At 42.6% G+C, this 17,575-nt stretch overlaps 1 protein-coding gene across 2 annotated transcripts in view; it reads right to left on the bottom strand.

The window, feature by feature from the left end:
- LOC126545773 (WD repeat-containing protein 91) overlaps positions 1–17,575 on the bottom strand; it is a 55,129-nt gene that overhangs the window by 14,357 nt on the left and 23,197 nt on the right. For both annotated transcript variants that reach the window (XM_050193763.3, XM_050193762.2), the window contains exons 12-14: positions 15,311–15,417; positions 14,034–14,166; positions 981–1,080 (exon numbers count right to left, since the gene is read on the bottom strand). In XM_050193763.3, the coding sequence (XP_050049720.1) occupies positions 981–1,080; positions 14,034–14,166; positions 15,311–15,417 (340 nt within the window). The remainder of the gene's footprint in view (positions 1–980; positions 1,081–14,033; positions 14,167–15,310; positions 15,418–17,575) is intronic.

The following is a 17,575-nucleotide window of genomic DNA, read 5'->3' as shown; positions in this document are numbered from 1 at the left end:
TCTCCCATATCCAGTTGAGGTGAGCACTAGTTTTCCTCATAGCTTTTGTTAGAGCGCACAGATAAATGAAAAAGGTATATAATTATGAACAATATCATATGCCCTGGGTAAATTTAAGAGCTCAGAATAGCAAGTGCATACTTTGCTTTCCCTCATGTCTGAATAAATACTCCATAGTGGTTGTTTCAAAGGTGTGGCAGCCCTGCAGCTAGCTGGTATGATAGGTACCCATGCCCAAACCTATGTGACAGGGGCTCTAAAATGAGTTTCACATAATTGGTTCCCCAGGCAGCATTTCTAATATTTACAAATGCCCAAACTGAATTTGTCCCACCATCTTAAATTCAAGATGTTCCTCAATTCAGAGAACTAATGCACTGCAGTTCCGATTTACCTTCACACACACCTACTCATTATTGGCTCCCCTTACAAGATAGACTCATGTGAAAACAACATGTGCAATGCATTGGCACACTAATTGCTGGCACAACATATTGTCAGTGCTGCACAAGGCACATGGCATTTGTGCTCACAGACACACTCAGAAATGCATAAGAAAAAACAGTTGCATGGTTCTGTGAGCTGAGAGCAACAGGTGAATCTAACGCTGTCACGCTGAAAGACTCTTGTGGGCAACAAAATATGACGGGAGTTTAAACAGCATAGTAACAAGAGAAATGGGCATGTGAATCGTGTGCGCTGTCATTGGCACATCATACATTCTCACAGAAGCTAGTTTATTTCTGCACTATCATTGATTTCAAACTTAGCTAGAAAAGCACACAAGTAGTCTGGTAAGCAGCCATATATGATCAAAAAGAACAGTGTTCCTCTGGTTGGCTTATTTAACATAGTAGTTTTTCATCTCATTGAAAAATGCCAAGTTCAACAGAAAGAGAGCACAAATTCAAAGATGCTTACATGACAGGGAAAACAAAAATAATGATCTTGCTTGCAATTTTCGAAATAGGTGTTCTCACCAAAAAGACATATGTTGCCTCCTGATGTCCCACATAATAGCAGTTGGCCATTGTGGCTGAATACACAGCAATTCACTGATGAGCTGCATTTAAGGTGCCCCTGTAAATATGCAAACATGACAAATATTACAGATGAGTCTCATCTATACAGAAACATACAGACATAATGCAATATACATAATACACATGCGTGTGTACGTGTGTATATGCATGTGCATGTGTGTGTGTGCGTGTGCGCGTGTGTGAGTGTGTGTCTTGGAAACGAAGTGGCTGCCTGACTGGAGCACCACCGCTGCCACTTCGTATGCGTGATTTTACTCTTGAATAAAGCCAGTGGACTCTCCGTTCTTAAGCTGTCAAAACGTGCATTACTTGCCTCCACGAAACCGCGCTCCCAACAAGTGGTGACTTTACATTTTTTTAAGAACACTAGCCATGGATGAAGCTGCTCCTACTCCTGCTGACAGAGACGCCATGATTACGTCTCTTGTCATCACCGTAGAGCTTCAGCTTCCCAGCTTTTGGCCCAAGCCATTGTAGCGGCTGTCCATCACTTCATTGTCCCCTCCGTGAGGGTCATTGCCCCCTGCTCTTTCTTGCAACCAAAGTGGCTGCCCGACTGGGGCGCCACCACTGCCACTCGGCAAACCTGCTTTTACTTTTGGATAAAGCCAGTCAACTCTCCGTTCTCGAGCTGTCAAAACGTGTATTTCTTGCCTCCACTAAACTGAGCATCCAACGTGTGTGTGCGCACGCACAAGAAGGAGAGCACCCGTCTCCTTCTCTAGTCTGGCCATGGCTGTACATGGCTGTCCTTGTAGCTGAGTGCATACATGGCACACGCACGTTATGTTTGAGGTCATGTGCGATGGGCGCCATGGTGACGGACAAGCAAGCAAGGGCGAGCTGAGATTGCTTGTGGCTTCAAGCACGCTACCTTCCTGCGTACCTAGTGTTGCAGGTCATGTAAACCGAGTTTTAGGGATGCGGCACAGTAGAAATGGTGAAGCGAGCGGCAGCATAAAATGTTCACTTTGGGAAATGCACCCCCACTGCCAGTGCTCCTCATCACGCTTTCATTGTGACAGCGAGTGCTCATGGTCAATCATGGGAATTTGTCCATGTGTGGCTGTGCATACATAACACTATGCTTGTTTAGTTAGTAAGCAAATGTTTACTGCAATTTATATGCCCTATAAAACTATGAATCTTACTTCATGAAACTGTCTCATACTTTTCTGTTGCTATCAATACTTTGCCTTTGATTCAAAACTGTGATGTTTTTAAACAACAGTACAAAGTGCACCATCCAGGATGCCCAATCCTGCAGTGGCTATGCAGAAAACATTGTAATATTTTTTATATAACGATTCTTTTATCTGCAATCACGATCATGCTTATCTAGCCCTATGCTGGAAACAGTGATATATGAGTGCAGTCGTAATTGTACACCAGCATGAGACTGAAGGCAACATAAGTGCTCTAGCAACAGGAAATTAATCTTGTTTATCAAGGCAATCATAGTGTGCCTAATGCTTTCAGAACTGTTGAGTTACAGTAGTTCTACAATAATACTGTTACGTGAAAGCACAGTAGGGAAACTATTTACAGGGTGTATTTACAAGGGCAGCAAGCACAGGCTCACATGGAAGCCAGCAAACATCAAGCAAGGCACGTCATCGTCATCAGATCAGCAGTGGCCACTCATGGGTACGTCCCACTAAATCCAAGGGTTGACATCATCGTCTTCGAGTAGCGTGTAGCATAACCCCCGGCGGCAGATGCGGCAGCCCGGCGCCACTAGGGACCCACAGCAGAAGAAGAGTGGTAATGTTTGAGTCTCAAAATGTGGACGACGTCGCTGGACAGTGGAACAGAAGATGTAGTGGTTCTGGCAGACACAATCTCGTATGCGACGTCAGTCACTTGTCAAAGGACGCAGTATGGGCCCGTGTAGCGTGGAAGGAGCTTTTCAGAAAGGCCCACATGTCGGGCCTTTTGTCGGGCGTCGCATAAATATTCACTAGTTGAAATTGCAGGGGAAGGAAGAAATGCATCCAACAGCAAAATTGGTTCACATCCGAACAAAACGTAAACGGGACAGCATCAAGCAGTTTCGTGGCAGGAGGAATTATATGCGAATGTCACGTATGGCAGTGCAAGGTCCTAATCACGGTGGTCAGCCGACACATACGTTAAAAGCATGTATGTCAAGGTCCAACTAAAGTGCTCCGTGAGCCTATTCGTCTGGGGATGGTATGAAGTGGTGATATTGTGGTACCTGGAAAAGCAGCGCAGGATGTCGTTGATGACGTTGGGCAGGAAGGTACGGCCTCGGCCAGTCAGCAATTGACGTGGTGCACTATGTACTAAAATTACGTCATGGAGGAGAAAGTCCGCCACGTCTGTAGCACAGCTAGTCTCCAGCGCTCATGTCATAGCATAGTGCATCGCATAATCGGTAGCAACCGCAACCCATTTGTTTCCTGAAGCAGATGTAGGAAAGGGTCCAGGAAGGTCCAAACCAACACGGAAGAAGGGCTTAGGTGGGACATCAATGGGCTGAAGATACCCAGCAGGATGCATGGACAGTTTCTTTCGGCATTGACAGAGCTTGCAGGTGCTGACATAGGACCGCACTGAGCAGGCTAGGCCAAGGGACGTATTCTGCGATTATCACTTTCGGTGACAGTGTCGCCTCGGCTATAATATCGCCGTCAGGCGCACGCTGATTGGCTGGTTGAGCAAAATAGGCTGTCGTAGTGCTCAACCAGCCAATCAGCTCATCTAATTTTGCTCAAAAAAGAGCCCTTCGTATAGCAAATTCACACATAGATCCGCTCCACTCTTGGGTGATATAAATATTATACCATTCTTAGCTATGAGGGATTACAAACTGGCTTGTGTGATCATACACATATTAAATTACAACATCCCACTACCGTCATCTGCTTTTGCCGATGCACCTCGTCCAACAAGACATTTTTTCAACTGTCAATTTAGCCTTCCAATCATTAACAATGTTTGTGGCAAAATAACTACTGTCTATGCTGTTGCCATAATATGGAATATAGTACCTACAAATTTAAAGATAGGTCATGTTTTAATCGCCCATATCAAAAAGTTCCAGAGTGATCAATATGTGAGTCCATTCTAAACTGATGTGTTTTTATTAGTTTTTTTTTTGTGTGTGTGTGTCTGTAACTATTGTATAAGTTTGTGTGTCTCCTAATTTTCATTTTTGTATGCAACAACCATTGTATAACTTGTTGTACACGAAATCAATGTACAATGTCGAGTTGTCCCGCTACCGTACCTAGCACTCCCTGCGTGGGCCCATGTCTAGCTGAGAAGGTTAAGGGCCCAGATTATTTACATGTACCTTTTTTTATGATTGGTGTGAATAAACTGATTTGATGTAGGGCATCATCAATTCACGGTAATGGTTAAGCGTCTTTCTTTGTGATGTTGTTGATGTGGCAATAGTCCACACAAAAGCGCCACGAACCATCCTTCTTTTTAACTAAAACAACAGGGGGCGCCCAGGGACTGGAGGACTGCTCGATGATGTTCTTCACAAGCATCTTGTTGACTTCCTGCTGGCTGACGCTTCGCTCAGACACTGACATGCGATATGAGCGCCAGTGAACAGAGCTGGCATCGCCAGTGTGTACGCGATGTGCAACAATGAACGTCTGGCCCAAAGGGCGACTACCGAAGTCGAAAAATGTCTTGATACGACTCGAGAATATGTCTGAGGGCTTCAGTGTGCTCAGGGGAAAGGTCATCGGCGATCATGCTAGGAATTTTGCAGCTGCCACAAGTTGTCAGCGTCAAAGTGCCCTTCTGAGAACATTTAGCATCCATTGCAAAAGCTTCTAGCTGAAAGTCTTGCATGTGGCAAAGGTGGGCTACGGAAAGCCCCCATGGAAGTACTTGCTTGATGAAGCCGAAATTCACAAGTGGAAGGTAGGTTCTGTTTGCCGTAATGCTCAGGACCGTGTAGGGTGCAGCGACACCGTGCATGCGCAGGCCATCAGTAAGAGGGGTCGCATAGTATTCACCATCTGGAACAGCTGCGAACATTACAATTCGCACACATCATGGTTTTAGATGGTAGGCGAACAAAGTCGCTGCAATGTAAGCGAGATGGAGGAGGTTGGTCACTGGGTTCACAGAGGCGAGGCAGTTCAAGGCAGAAGACACCCGCAGAGCAATCAATCAGAGTGGAATTAGCAGAAGAAAATCAAGTCCAAGTATGAGTTCATGAGGGCACTGTGCAAGGACCATAAAAATAACAACCACTTCGTGACCAGCAATGGTAATCCGAGCTGCGCACATTCCAACAACAACGACCGTCGCACCGTCAGCGACACGTACAACTTGGGTCATGGGAGGTGTAAGGATCTTCTTCATGCGGCTACAGAAAGTGGCACTCATGAGAGAGACCTGCGCCCCAGGGTCAACCAAAGCTCTGGCAGGGACGCCGTTGACATGGACTTCAAGAATGTTTCGGTGGGCATGTAAGGGCAGCTGAGGATTTAGGGTCAAGGTCGACAGTGCAGTTTCACCTCCAGAAGCTGCGCAGTCTAGTTCTCCAGTGAAAAGTGATGGCTAAAGGACGTCGAAGGAGAGCAGCAGCGAGTCGGCAAACAAGATGGATGGTGATGCAGCGGAAGCAACTGGGCATAGCAGGTACCTTCCTCTGAGACATTTGGTGCAGAGTATTCGGTGCAGGATGGATGGTGGCTTCCAGTATGGAAGGGGAAATAGTAAGTGGGAAATAGGCTAGGCGACTGAGAGGGCCACTAGCTGTGGCACTAGTGAGCAATGTGTCCAGTGCAGCTGCAGCGGAAGCAGATAGGTTTATCATCGGCTGTTCTCCATTCCGATGGGTTTCTGGAACGATGAAGGGTGTACGGTTCGCGACAAGGCCTGTCCGCAGACATTAGGGTGGTGTCAGGAATGTTCATGGTGCAGACAGTAGAGCAGAGGCCAAGGTTTGCAAATTGCTGGCGAACAACAGCTTAGATGAATAAAACAGCCACCGTCAAGGTGTCGGATACCGTGGGTTTATAAGAAGCCGGATAGGTGGCCTCGAGTTCTCGGCAGACAATGCGCATCCCACTGTCTGATGTGGATGGTTGACAAGGGGTTGCCTCGCTGGTCGACGTTGCAGTGGTATTAGGCAGGCGCTCGAACTGAGACAAGATGCACCGGCATTTGGCTCACTCTAGACGACAGCACTTAACGCATTAATAACGCATTAACGCATTAACGCATTTATAAATGCGTTAGCATTAGGAGTCTCAAAGTGCGTGTGTGTGAAGTGGGGAAAGCCATTCATGTGGTAGTGGTAGAGAGGGTATGGGAGAGCTTCGAACAGCGTTTATGTGTGTATTATGTGCATGTGTAGCAAGGTAGACATTTGGGTGAGTTGGTAAGGATCCATGGAGTCATCATCATCATCATCAGCCCACTGCAGGACAAAGGCCTCTCCCATACTTCTTCAACTACCCCGTTCACGTGCTAATTGTGGCCATGTTGTCCCTGCAAACTTCTTAATCTCATCCACCCACCTAACTTTCTGCCGCCCCCTGCTATGCTTCCCTTCCCTTGGAATCCAGTCCGTAACCCTTAATGACCATCGGTTATCTTCCCGCTTCATTGCGTGTCCCGCCCATGCCCATTTCTTTTTCTTGATTTCAACTAAGATGTCATTAACTCGCGTTTGTTCCCTCACCCAATCTGCTCTTTTCTTATCCCTTAACGTTACACCCATCATTCTTCTTTCCATAGCTCGTTGCGTCGTCCTCAATTTGAGTAGAACCCTTTTCGTAAGCCTCCAGGTTTCTGCCCCATATGTGAGTACTGGTAACACACAGCTGTTGTACACTTTCCTTTTGAGGGATAGTGGCAACCTGCTGTTCATGATTTGAGAATGCCTGCCAAACGCACCCCAGCCCATTCTTATTCTTCTGATTATTTCAGCCTCATGATCCTAATCCGCGGTCACTACCTGCTCTAAGTAGATGTATTCCCTTACCACTTCCAGTGCCTCGCTACCTACTGTAAATCGCTGTTCTCTTCCGAGACTGTTAAATATTACTTTAGTTTTCTGCAGATTAATTTTTAGACCCACTCTTCTGCTTTGCCTCTCCAGGTCAGTGAGCATGCATTGCAATTGGTCCCCTGAGTTACTAAGCAAGGCAATATCATCAGCGAATCGCAAGTTGCTAAGGTATTCTCCATCAACTTTTATCCCCAATTCTTCCCACTCCAGGCCTCTGAATACCTCCTGTAAACATGCTGTGAATAGCATTGGAGTAAAGGAGCACAAACGACAAAGAGAAACTACAACAAGAGGGCGTTAAGCGCTCATGCTGTCCTTTTGTTTGTTTGTCTGTTTGCTTGTGTGCATGCCTAACTCATTTCTTTCGCATTCACCACTAAGTCATCAAAGAATACTTTATTTCCGTACCAATTACTACTACTATTACTGCAAGGTTGTAGTTTGCAACATTACGAAAATGAGCCACGAGCAAACATGCAATGCTCCCACAAGCAATTTCAAGCAGACTGTAGCCCAACACGGAGCAAAAGCCAGTAAGTGAATGTTCTGTGCTGCTAGCATTATAAAAAACGTTGAACTTGCATTTTTGCATGAAAATACCTGGACAACACCACTAAAGATAAATTGATTCTGCAACTGCATCTGTTTCCTTATTTGCAAGTAAAGAATGAAGTTTTTCAGATTTGCCAACATCTGACACTTGTGTAATGTTTTTGTGCAAATCCCACAACTATTTATTCAACACTATAATTACTATTCAGTTTGAAATTATTCATAATGAAATTATTTGACACTATAATTAGTATTCATTTCCACTTCGCTTTGAACCAAAAGTTAATTTTTTGCACAAGCCTAGATAACTGAAAAGAGACTGTAACTCCCAAATTGCGTGACACGCTGGAAGAAAAAGTGTGCCATAAGACACAAAGATAGTTACCTCTCCGTTAGAAACCAGACAGATTGTATACATGCAAAGTTGCAGCAATCAACCTCACTGAATGCCTACAGTAGTATGTAATTTGATCAAGCAGTGTAAGGTCCATATGTGGAAATCAAAGACAGAATACAGGATCACCGACACACAGATCATGTACATCCTGACAAAGCTGCATGGAGTGCTATTTTTAATTGAAACTTTATTGGCCTTTGGCCAGTTCATTTCCTGAAACAATGAATGCCACAGACTCAAAGGAGCATCATGAATTTTCATAAGAAACATTGTTGGTTCCGAGTCTCGACAGCTTCAACACTCCCAGCTGCAAGTTTGTCTATGAAGACGCTTGAGAACAGCTTCCTAATAGCAGCAGAATCTTAATAGCAGCAGAAAAGGTGTTCCAGAGAATTCTTGCAAATAGACAACACAGTACAGTTGGCCAAATAGAAAGCCACAGTTTTATCACTCGTGGCTATTGGCTAGGACAAGGGAAACAGATATGTCATTGAAGAGGACAACATCGATCTGCTATCAGATCACATGCCATGAGTATTTGGTGTCCTGCTGGAGCTTGTTCTGCCTAGGCATGCTTTCCCATGCTCTAATTTAGTTTCTCTGTGAACCTAAATAATGAGTTTCCTTGATAGGATATGTCAGCGTATACTGTGCATGATCTATCAAATCAGGTTACAGATAGCTTTTAATTGATAACTTTCATTTTAACTTTGCCGTCATTTTTATCAGCGATTCAGCTTCGTGAGAATATGCATCCTTATGATCTATAATGTTTGTGCAAACACATGTAAGCTATATGTCTGAGTTTACATAAAGATGTGCTTCTGACGTTTTATTACTATCTTTAACTTTCAAGTGACAAGGACAAAAAAAAAAAGAAAATTGGGTGAGTTGGTGTTGATGCACGATTAAGGGCAGCATGAACAAAGAAACAGGAGGAACCACACACGACAAGCAGAGTGAACCTCACGCAAATTTTATTGCAGAAATGATGTGCCTAACTGCTTCTTTTTTTTGGGGGGGGAGGGGGGTAAAAAAACATGCAATCAGGAAGAAGCATGCACTTAGGTACAATTTCTAAGTTGAGTAATCGTCCTGGATGATCTCTTACCTGTCCCTGTTGTTCATGCTGCCTTTAACCCTTTCAGTGTCCGATTTTTTCTCAGATTATTATAAAATGAATGGAACTGTTTATTTTTGGTCATTCAGAAGGGAAAAAATGACATAGACAATGGCAAATGCACTCTTAATATAGCCCTCACTAGAAAGTGGAGAATGTACGGGTACATCACTGACATGGTGGGACAGAAATGCGAAAATGTACTGGTACGTCAGTGGCGCTGAAAGGTTTAATCATGGCAGGGACAGGACATTTCTTAACACAATTAATTTACACTTGAACAACCGTCAATGGACATTCCTTGTATATGTCAATCAGGAAACCTATGTGGTCATCCACAAGTCGTCCTATGTGGCCATCCGTATCGTGGATATCCTTCAGACATTGAAATTAATATCCTTGCAGTAGGACATTCGTATCTTAAGTGGATGACCATTAGATATCTATGGTTACTTTGAGAATTGTGCTACGCGTTGCATGTGTAGGAGTGCCAGGTATACATGACTCTCCCAGCAAAACTAATAGTTTGTTTGCACTGTAAACTGTTATTTTGCATAAAGGCAGCATTTCACAGTGAGTTTCGTTTAGTATTACATCTGTGTGCATTAATTGCCCCCCCCCCCCCTCACCCTTATTCATCCACAATAAATCTGATGTGTGCATCATCTGTAATGATGTCACTCACGACATGCAGATGCCGCTGTAAGGCAACGGTGGTGCAATCTGTCACTGCTACCGTGAAACAGTATGTGCTTTGCGCAAGTGGAGTGGGAAGAGAAAGGAGTTTATTGCACGGCTGTTTTTGAAATGATTTCTTTGAACGTTTTATTAACTTTGCTGACAGAAACCCCTATACTTACGATGCATGTTAATTAGCATGTAGTTTTCTCTCTCAATAAAATTAATTTATCCATCCTTGTGTGTCGTTTGCTCTCATGGTTATGCCACAGATTGAGTGGTATGTTAATTTGCTGTTTTGGTAGTTCTGCAGTGTGTTAGGCAGTAAATGTCAATTCTACTTAAGCATATACTTGCACCTAATAGCAATTTTAGTATATTGTACTCCTGTTGCTTTATTTGATCTTTTGCTTGCAAAGAAAATGGACACAGCAGCAGCCATATACAATCTCTTACCAAGCAAAATTTGGGTGGCCGTGAGAACGGCCAATTATAGGACAATAGTTGTCTTAATGCAGGAACTTTGGCAATGGCACACCTAGACATTAAATGTGTATGCTGTCGGCATCAGCACACTTCTAAATCCTAGCAACATGTGCCTTAAAAACAGACTCCATCATGTCATTATTTACTTTTTCAAACACTTCCCAAATGCTCTATTTCAGAGTGTCAAGAGAGCTCAGGATTCTTGCACTGTAAACAAGCAATTTTACGTAGCAAAACACAAAAGATCTCATGGTCTAATGTCACATGACTGTGGTGACCAGGCCATGTTTGTTTATCTACGACCCGTTAATCAATTGGGGAAGTTCGCAGTAGCTACTGGTTAACTTTCCAACATGGTGTGCTCGAGCCTCATTATGCTGTTATGCTGAAAAATGCAGACTTCTCGCTGCATATGGCTTTCTGCTAGCAGTGACAGAAACTCAGTTTACAGAGTGCTCAGATGTGCATCTGCAGTGACTGTTGCCTCAAGAAGATTGCCCAATGATACCTTCTCTCCAGATTTTACACCACACTGCTACACTCTCCAAATGCATAGGCCATATAGTAAAAAAACCTTAGGTTTTCTTTCAACAACTGGCTTTTGCAGTGCGAGTTTACCATGGCATTGATGTGCAAGATAACCTCATCACTGAACAGAAGGAGTTGAAGGTGGCCAGTGTCAGCAGCAATTAACTGCTGCTCATCATCACAAAAATGCTTTTGCTGGTGCTTTCCTGGGCACTCAACTTGTGCAGCATGCATTATTTATAAGGGCAAAGACTTGCCTTTACAATACTCTGCTTACAGTGGATAAAGAGGTGCCAGACATCAATGCAGCACGTCTGTATGAGAGCATCTGGTTTTAAAGGTGCCTTCAATAGCATCGGTGAGACCTTACCATCAACTCCCCACATCGCACCTTCTTGCTCCTCCTTGGCACATTCACACTGTCGACCTCTTAAAATTTCTTCTACAACCTTGCAACACAAGAACAAGGAGGCAGTTATGGTGAAGCTTTGCCCTGAAAGATGTGTGCTAGTAGTGCGTCGATTTTGACTCCATGACCACAACACAGCCATGGCTTTCTTTTCCTCATTATAGTGATGCATACTTATTGAGGTCCTTATTGTGTATCCGTAGGAAGAAGCATAAAAGCCATGACTTCAGTCCACCAACTTAGGACACTGCTATCTGTTGCATAACCAGGAGAGCACATGACATGTAAACGGATAAAAATATTTTATTGAGAGAGAAAACTATGTGCTAACTGTAGTTGTGTCTAATGTATCTAACAAATGCAGTCTCTGTCAGTGTTTATTTAATAAACTATGCAAAGAAAACATTTTAAAGGCCGTTGTGCAAAAATCTCCTTCACCACTACAGTAAGTCTACTTCCTGTCCCGCTCGAGCAACACATCATGTGCGCTATGTTTCACCACAGTGGTAACAGACGACAGCACCATTCTGTCGCAGCAGTGGCATCCCTTCAGGCAATGTGCACATCGGATATATAGTGGGTGAATCAGGCAAGTAATGCATGCAAACATGGTATTAAACAAAACTCAATGCAAAGTGCTTTCTCTGTGTGAAATCTAAGTGCGAAAGAGCCAGTAGTTTAGTTTGGAGAGTGATGTACACATGGCATTCCTATGTATGCAACAGACAGTATAATTGTTGAGCCTTCATTACTGCACAGGTATCCTGAAGAGTTGCAAACCTGTGTATGCTGTCAGTGGAGATGACAGCATGTATCTCAAACAGCAGGTTCATATTTGTTTTTGTTTTTCAGAATGAAAAACAAAAGAAAAAGATTACCATGATGGGTGTGCAAATGGCAAAGGTTTTAAATGAAGATGGCTTGTTTTATTTTGAAGGTATCATATTTGATAACCTAGTAGTATTAATTATTTTTGTATATTCACTTATGGCTTAATATAAAGGCGTAACATGATCACTTCAAGCATGCATGCAACAAATACCTGAATAAGCAGTGGCTGACAGTTGCATCAAAGCACCCTGCGACTCTACCAAAAATATTTACCTGTTCCTACAACCTCAGTTTTGTGTGGAACATTTCTTCCATTACAGAGGGAGGGAGCACTTAATGAGGCAGGAGTGAATATTTTTTGCACAGAAATTTGAAATGACGGAAGAAAAATTTATTTTATCTAAGGGACAGAAAGTAAGGCCCTCTGGATTTATTACATCAACTTACTGAGCAACAAACTGAAACTTTACTTCAATGCGCTGGTGCATGTCCCTTGCTAAAAAGGGCTTGAAATGGCAAATCCAGCTGCAAAACGTTGTCGATCAGAAATAGCATTCCTTTGATTTTTCTTGCAGTGTGCTCACATATAATTTTTTTTGGGGGTTATGGTCCTTAGAAAAGTTGCACATTATAGCTTGTTTTGCTGCCCTTTGATGATGTGGCAATCAGCAAACCTCCACACTTTTCGCCAATCATTGCATCTGGATTATGAAACATGAGGCCTATGAAGGGTTTCACAACTGCTGTAGAAAAGCTCTTGGTCAGTATTCTTGAGCGATCACTTTCAGGGATAACATCTCTTTAGTCAGACTTCATGCGACTCAGCACTGAATGCGTCAGCACCTACGAGGGACAGTTTACACGAACATTTGTCGATCATGTGATGATTGAATTCTTGCCACAGTGCCAGTAATGTTGTCAGCCATAGGCACTGACGAGAGTCACGTAAGATCTCACGAAAGTGACTGCGTCCCCGAAAGTGATCACTTGAGAGTGTCACCCCTGGTTGCACCAGCATCACCAGCCCACAAACCCCTTTTAATTTTTTTTGTAACAAAAACACTAACACTGCTGCAGCAATGATTGTGCATGCATGAGCTCCGACAGCACTGCATGCAACAGAATGCACAGAAACCCTTGCAGCACTGAGTCACTAAAAAAAATCGAGGACAACTAAGCGCTTTTTATGAGTTGTGAATGCAAAAGCATTAATGTGCAATTGAATACTGCAGAGCGGTCCTTTGAGCTTTGCACTGTGAGTAATGTTTTCGAATTTTGCTGCAGGGTATATAAAGTTTTGCGATTAAATTAATGTGGGTCTCTCTTTTTTTTTTTTTTTTTTTTTACAGTTGCCATGTTCGCATGCTGGCTGTAGACGGGAATAATTTGGATGATACTGCTAAGAAATCAAGGATGCTGCATGCCACTGACGTCCTGTATGATGAGAGACTGAGGAAACAGCAGTGGCTACCAAGGCCGGCAGGTGCACGCTACAGCTGAGCTCAGTGGGGGTGAGAGAGAGATATGGACTGCGTGCCGGCTTCCGAGAACGAGATGGCGGCACCCACACGCGCGCATCACATGACTGCCTCACCCACGACAACCCATCTTGCCTGCGGCACCGCGGCACCGTATCTACTCCGTTGAGGCACTCTGGCAACGTGGCATCGAGGCAATGCCATCTCCTATGATGCAACGCCTGTTCTGGTTCACTCGCCTGCTCCGTCAAGGTGCGCTCGTGACGTGGCGTCGCAGCCAATGGGAATTCAGGCGCCGTTTTACTGCTACAGACGACGCCGGTGTTTCCATTCAATGGGCCTGCTAATGCTTCCGCATCATTTTTTTTTTACTAAGGAGGCTCTCATGTGAGGACATCATTAAGACACATGAAGGATGGCCACCAATTGCACAGCACTAGGTGCATATGACACGCACATCATCATTTCCACTTGCATGTACAGCAGTCAGTAGCCCCTTACCTGGAGCTGCTTGCTTTTCAAGTCCCACAGAAGCAGCTTCCCCGGAGCTGGTGCAGTTGTTGCCAAGGAGGGCTCTGAGTGAAGTGAACTCACCATGACTGGCTCTACTGGACTGCACGCTAGGCAAGCAACACTATGGACACAGAAAATTTGTCAGCTAGTTCCTTGTTATACATACAAAAAGATACAAAAAGATACTGCCCCCTAAAGGCAACATTCCAAGAATGGTCTCGAGATATGTACTTCATATAAACTCTCCATACAGTAATTATGATGACTAAGTGACCCCATTATAACTGCAATATTTCTGGAGGAAACTTCCAAGATAAAAATGTGAAGAACACAAATGCACCCATTTGCTTTAAGAGTAATTTATGTTTTCATGTTGAATCTATACTGACCCTAGAGTATGTAGAGAGGAATGTCATTGTGTGTGTGCGACATAATGTGAACCTTTGAAGTGTTCGAGCAAAATATCAAAATGACAGTGCAAATGTTTCCTAACCACCGTATTTCATAAAAATGGCAGCCAGATGATTTCAACTAAGCAAGTAAGAAAACATACAATTCATAATGCTGCATCAATCTGTCAAAATCAAGATCCACGAAAGCATGATGGATCTTATCAGTAATTAAAACATTGAGCTCTAAGGCACATTCATGCAGACTTACGCAAGCAGAAATATAACCGATATGCAAAATATGTCTTGCTGCAAGGGTATCTTATTATTAAAGATGCCATTTCAATCATGATGAATATTTTTAATAATGGCCGCACCATTTTAGTTTCTTCCATTTCACAAAATCATTTACATGATTTCCACAAAATAACAAATTGTCATAGTCTTGACCAAAATAGAGAGTAGTTTATTCTCTGAAGTTATAAGCACTCAACACATATTACTATATATGGCAAGAACTGAATTTTTTTTTGTTTGGTTGAACCACCTAGCTAATCTCACAAATGCAAAACTGTCTCATATCAGCTTCTGTAGCCAAATATAGAACGAGTCACTAAAAAGGAAAAAATGACAAGCACACAGTTCCCTTCTTTCTAGTCCCTCAACCTATGTTTTGCATTAGCGGATGATACGGGTCACACCGATCAGACCAACCAAACTTTCAAATAACTCTATAAATAATCTCTCATTACACAACCTCTAACAGCTAACATTTATGCCTGCCAAAGATTCAAGGATAAATCAGGCAGCAACTTCAGAAACAAAATTAGTCAGACCAGTTCAGAAGCTATAACTGATTGTATGAGTTACACCAACCTGTGCTCTTTAAGAACAGACGCAGACTCAGGCACAATATCAAAAAGCGCTCTCCGTTCCTTGATGTCATACAACCGCAGGTTTCCCTGCTTGAGCCCATAAACCAACTGAAAAGAGTAAAGCAATCGAGGCATATTACCTTTGCAAAAGCATCGAATCATCATCAAATGATTGAATCATTTATCACAGCAGCTCAGAGAGATCATTAATGTTGATAATGCCATTTCAGATGACATTCTCAGACCAGAGACAATGTGTTCACATGTCCCATTTGCTCCTGAAGACCTGCTGTTTACATTAAAAATATGGCCATAAGAGTTCACCACACTCCACTACATTTATTGACAGTAATTGGACAACAAAATCTCTATATGCAGTACTGATCTAAAGTATTGTAGAATATGTCAGCTCAATACATAGGCAAGTCTTGCAATCTTGGAGGTCTGCTGAACCTATTGAAGACATCCCTGACCTCTTTGAAGTGCCACTCACTTTGTGGAAATTATCAAAACTGCTTGCTGAGCAAGTCTTTGTCATGATAAGATGGCAGAGATATGGAAGGCTCTAATATGTATAAAACATTTAACATCCCTGCTATATGGAACAATTGCCACAGGGCTAGCATGCCATGTTTAGCAGGTACAATTTTCACTCTAAGGCACTACGATACTTTGTCATTATTAAATTAAAAGAAACAATATATTAGGTTCCTTATTGGAGTATATTAGATAACAGCTAAATAACACCAGTCACAATATGTTTTACTGATCGTAAATCTCTTCCAGAAGGCACAGCTTCATATCATAACTAACCATATCAGCATCAGAAATACACAGAATGCCAACACATGCAATTCCTGTTATTCATTCATCACTAGTGGCATGAGCAACCTTTGTGGTTTACTAAGTGCCATTTTTCTAGTGGACAGATGGTGTTATTGAGTGGCTTCCAGCTAGATCTTTTATTTTCCTTTCATCATGCACTAAAAATTTTTGAAAGCTGCAACATGTACTTCGAATTGAAACAATACACTAAGCACAAAATTAGATGTAGCAATGTAGCCAATGCTTACCTATGAAGAGTAGGCAATACAAATCTTTTGCTGAATAGTAACCAAAGCAGTTCATAACATAGTGTTCTGGGCACCTGTGAACCCTACCATTGCAATCCTTTGAAGGAATAGCAGAAATAGTCGTTAAATGCTTTCCTCAAGAAATGAAGAAGTATAATTCATTAATGAGTGCCTATTATGCTATTTGACACATCAACATGAAGTTGATGGAAAGCAATTTGCATTTCAAAAGACAATAATTAGCTACCTATAAGACAGAAATAAGCCTCCATATAAGTTTCCATATGATGCTTTAACTGCATTTAGAAAGGAATTGAGTTATTTTATGCTTGATTGGACAGGCAGGGAATTGTAATGGCATGTGTAGTCCTGAAAGGCAAAGACATTTTTAGTTGAGGACTAATCTTGAGTTTACAGATTCTTTGTACTTTCCTCAGAAGAAACAAGGGCCTGTGCTTCTCTAATAACTCATTATAAGCCACAGCTTCTACTTAGCACAACATATTCTTTTCAAAAGTGTTACTCGCTTCATTCAGTTATTTTTCCTTGTTTAGTACTTAATACAGTATTTATTATTTAGTATATTTAGCTTACACTGTTTGTTGTATGTGCACAACAGTGAGTTTATCCTGGCACTGTTGATTTTGACAAACAAGCACCACCTTGTTTTCAAGGTCAAAGAACTGCTGGCAGCATTGTATGCCACACTGCTCTACTTAGGAGAAAGGACAGAATGAATTCCAAAAAGCGTTTCCTTTCTTTTTTTCTAGTTTTTTTTTTTTCAGCAACTGTTGGCCCTTCTTTGAACATGTAACATTCCCCCCCCCCCCCCCCTTATGTGGCACAAAATAAACCTCACAATTTAGGAATGAACAGATAAGAAAAGGTAGCCCTCTGCCACTACAAATTGTCAAGAGAAATTTTCAGTGGTTGATTTGCAGTCCTTCATATGCATGAAACAAGTTCAATGGTTTTAAGCAGGTTACTGTAAACTAGTCTATACTCTGCTTCGCCATCTCCGTGCAGTGAAGACTAGGGCTATTATCAGCCGATCAGTAGTGACAGCGAGCTCCGGAGAAGGACACGCTTATTTTGTGCTATTAATACTTCTAAAAAGGTTCTATTCAGTCAGCCCTGCACACCAAGCCACTGGACAATCGGAAGGGGACAATGAAAGAGCCTTTCTTCTGAAT

The sequence above is a fragment of the Dermacentor andersoni genome, chromosome 1, assembly GCF_023375885.2.
Source record: "Dermacentor andersoni chromosome 1, qqDerAnde1_hic_scaffold, whole genome shotgun sequence".
Taxonomy (NCBI): domain Eukaryota; kingdom Metazoa; phylum Arthropoda; class Arachnida; order Ixodida; family Ixodidae; genus Dermacentor; species Dermacentor andersoni.
Note: the sequence above shows the minus strand (reverse complement) of the source record. Positions and strands in the feature narration are given on the sequence as shown.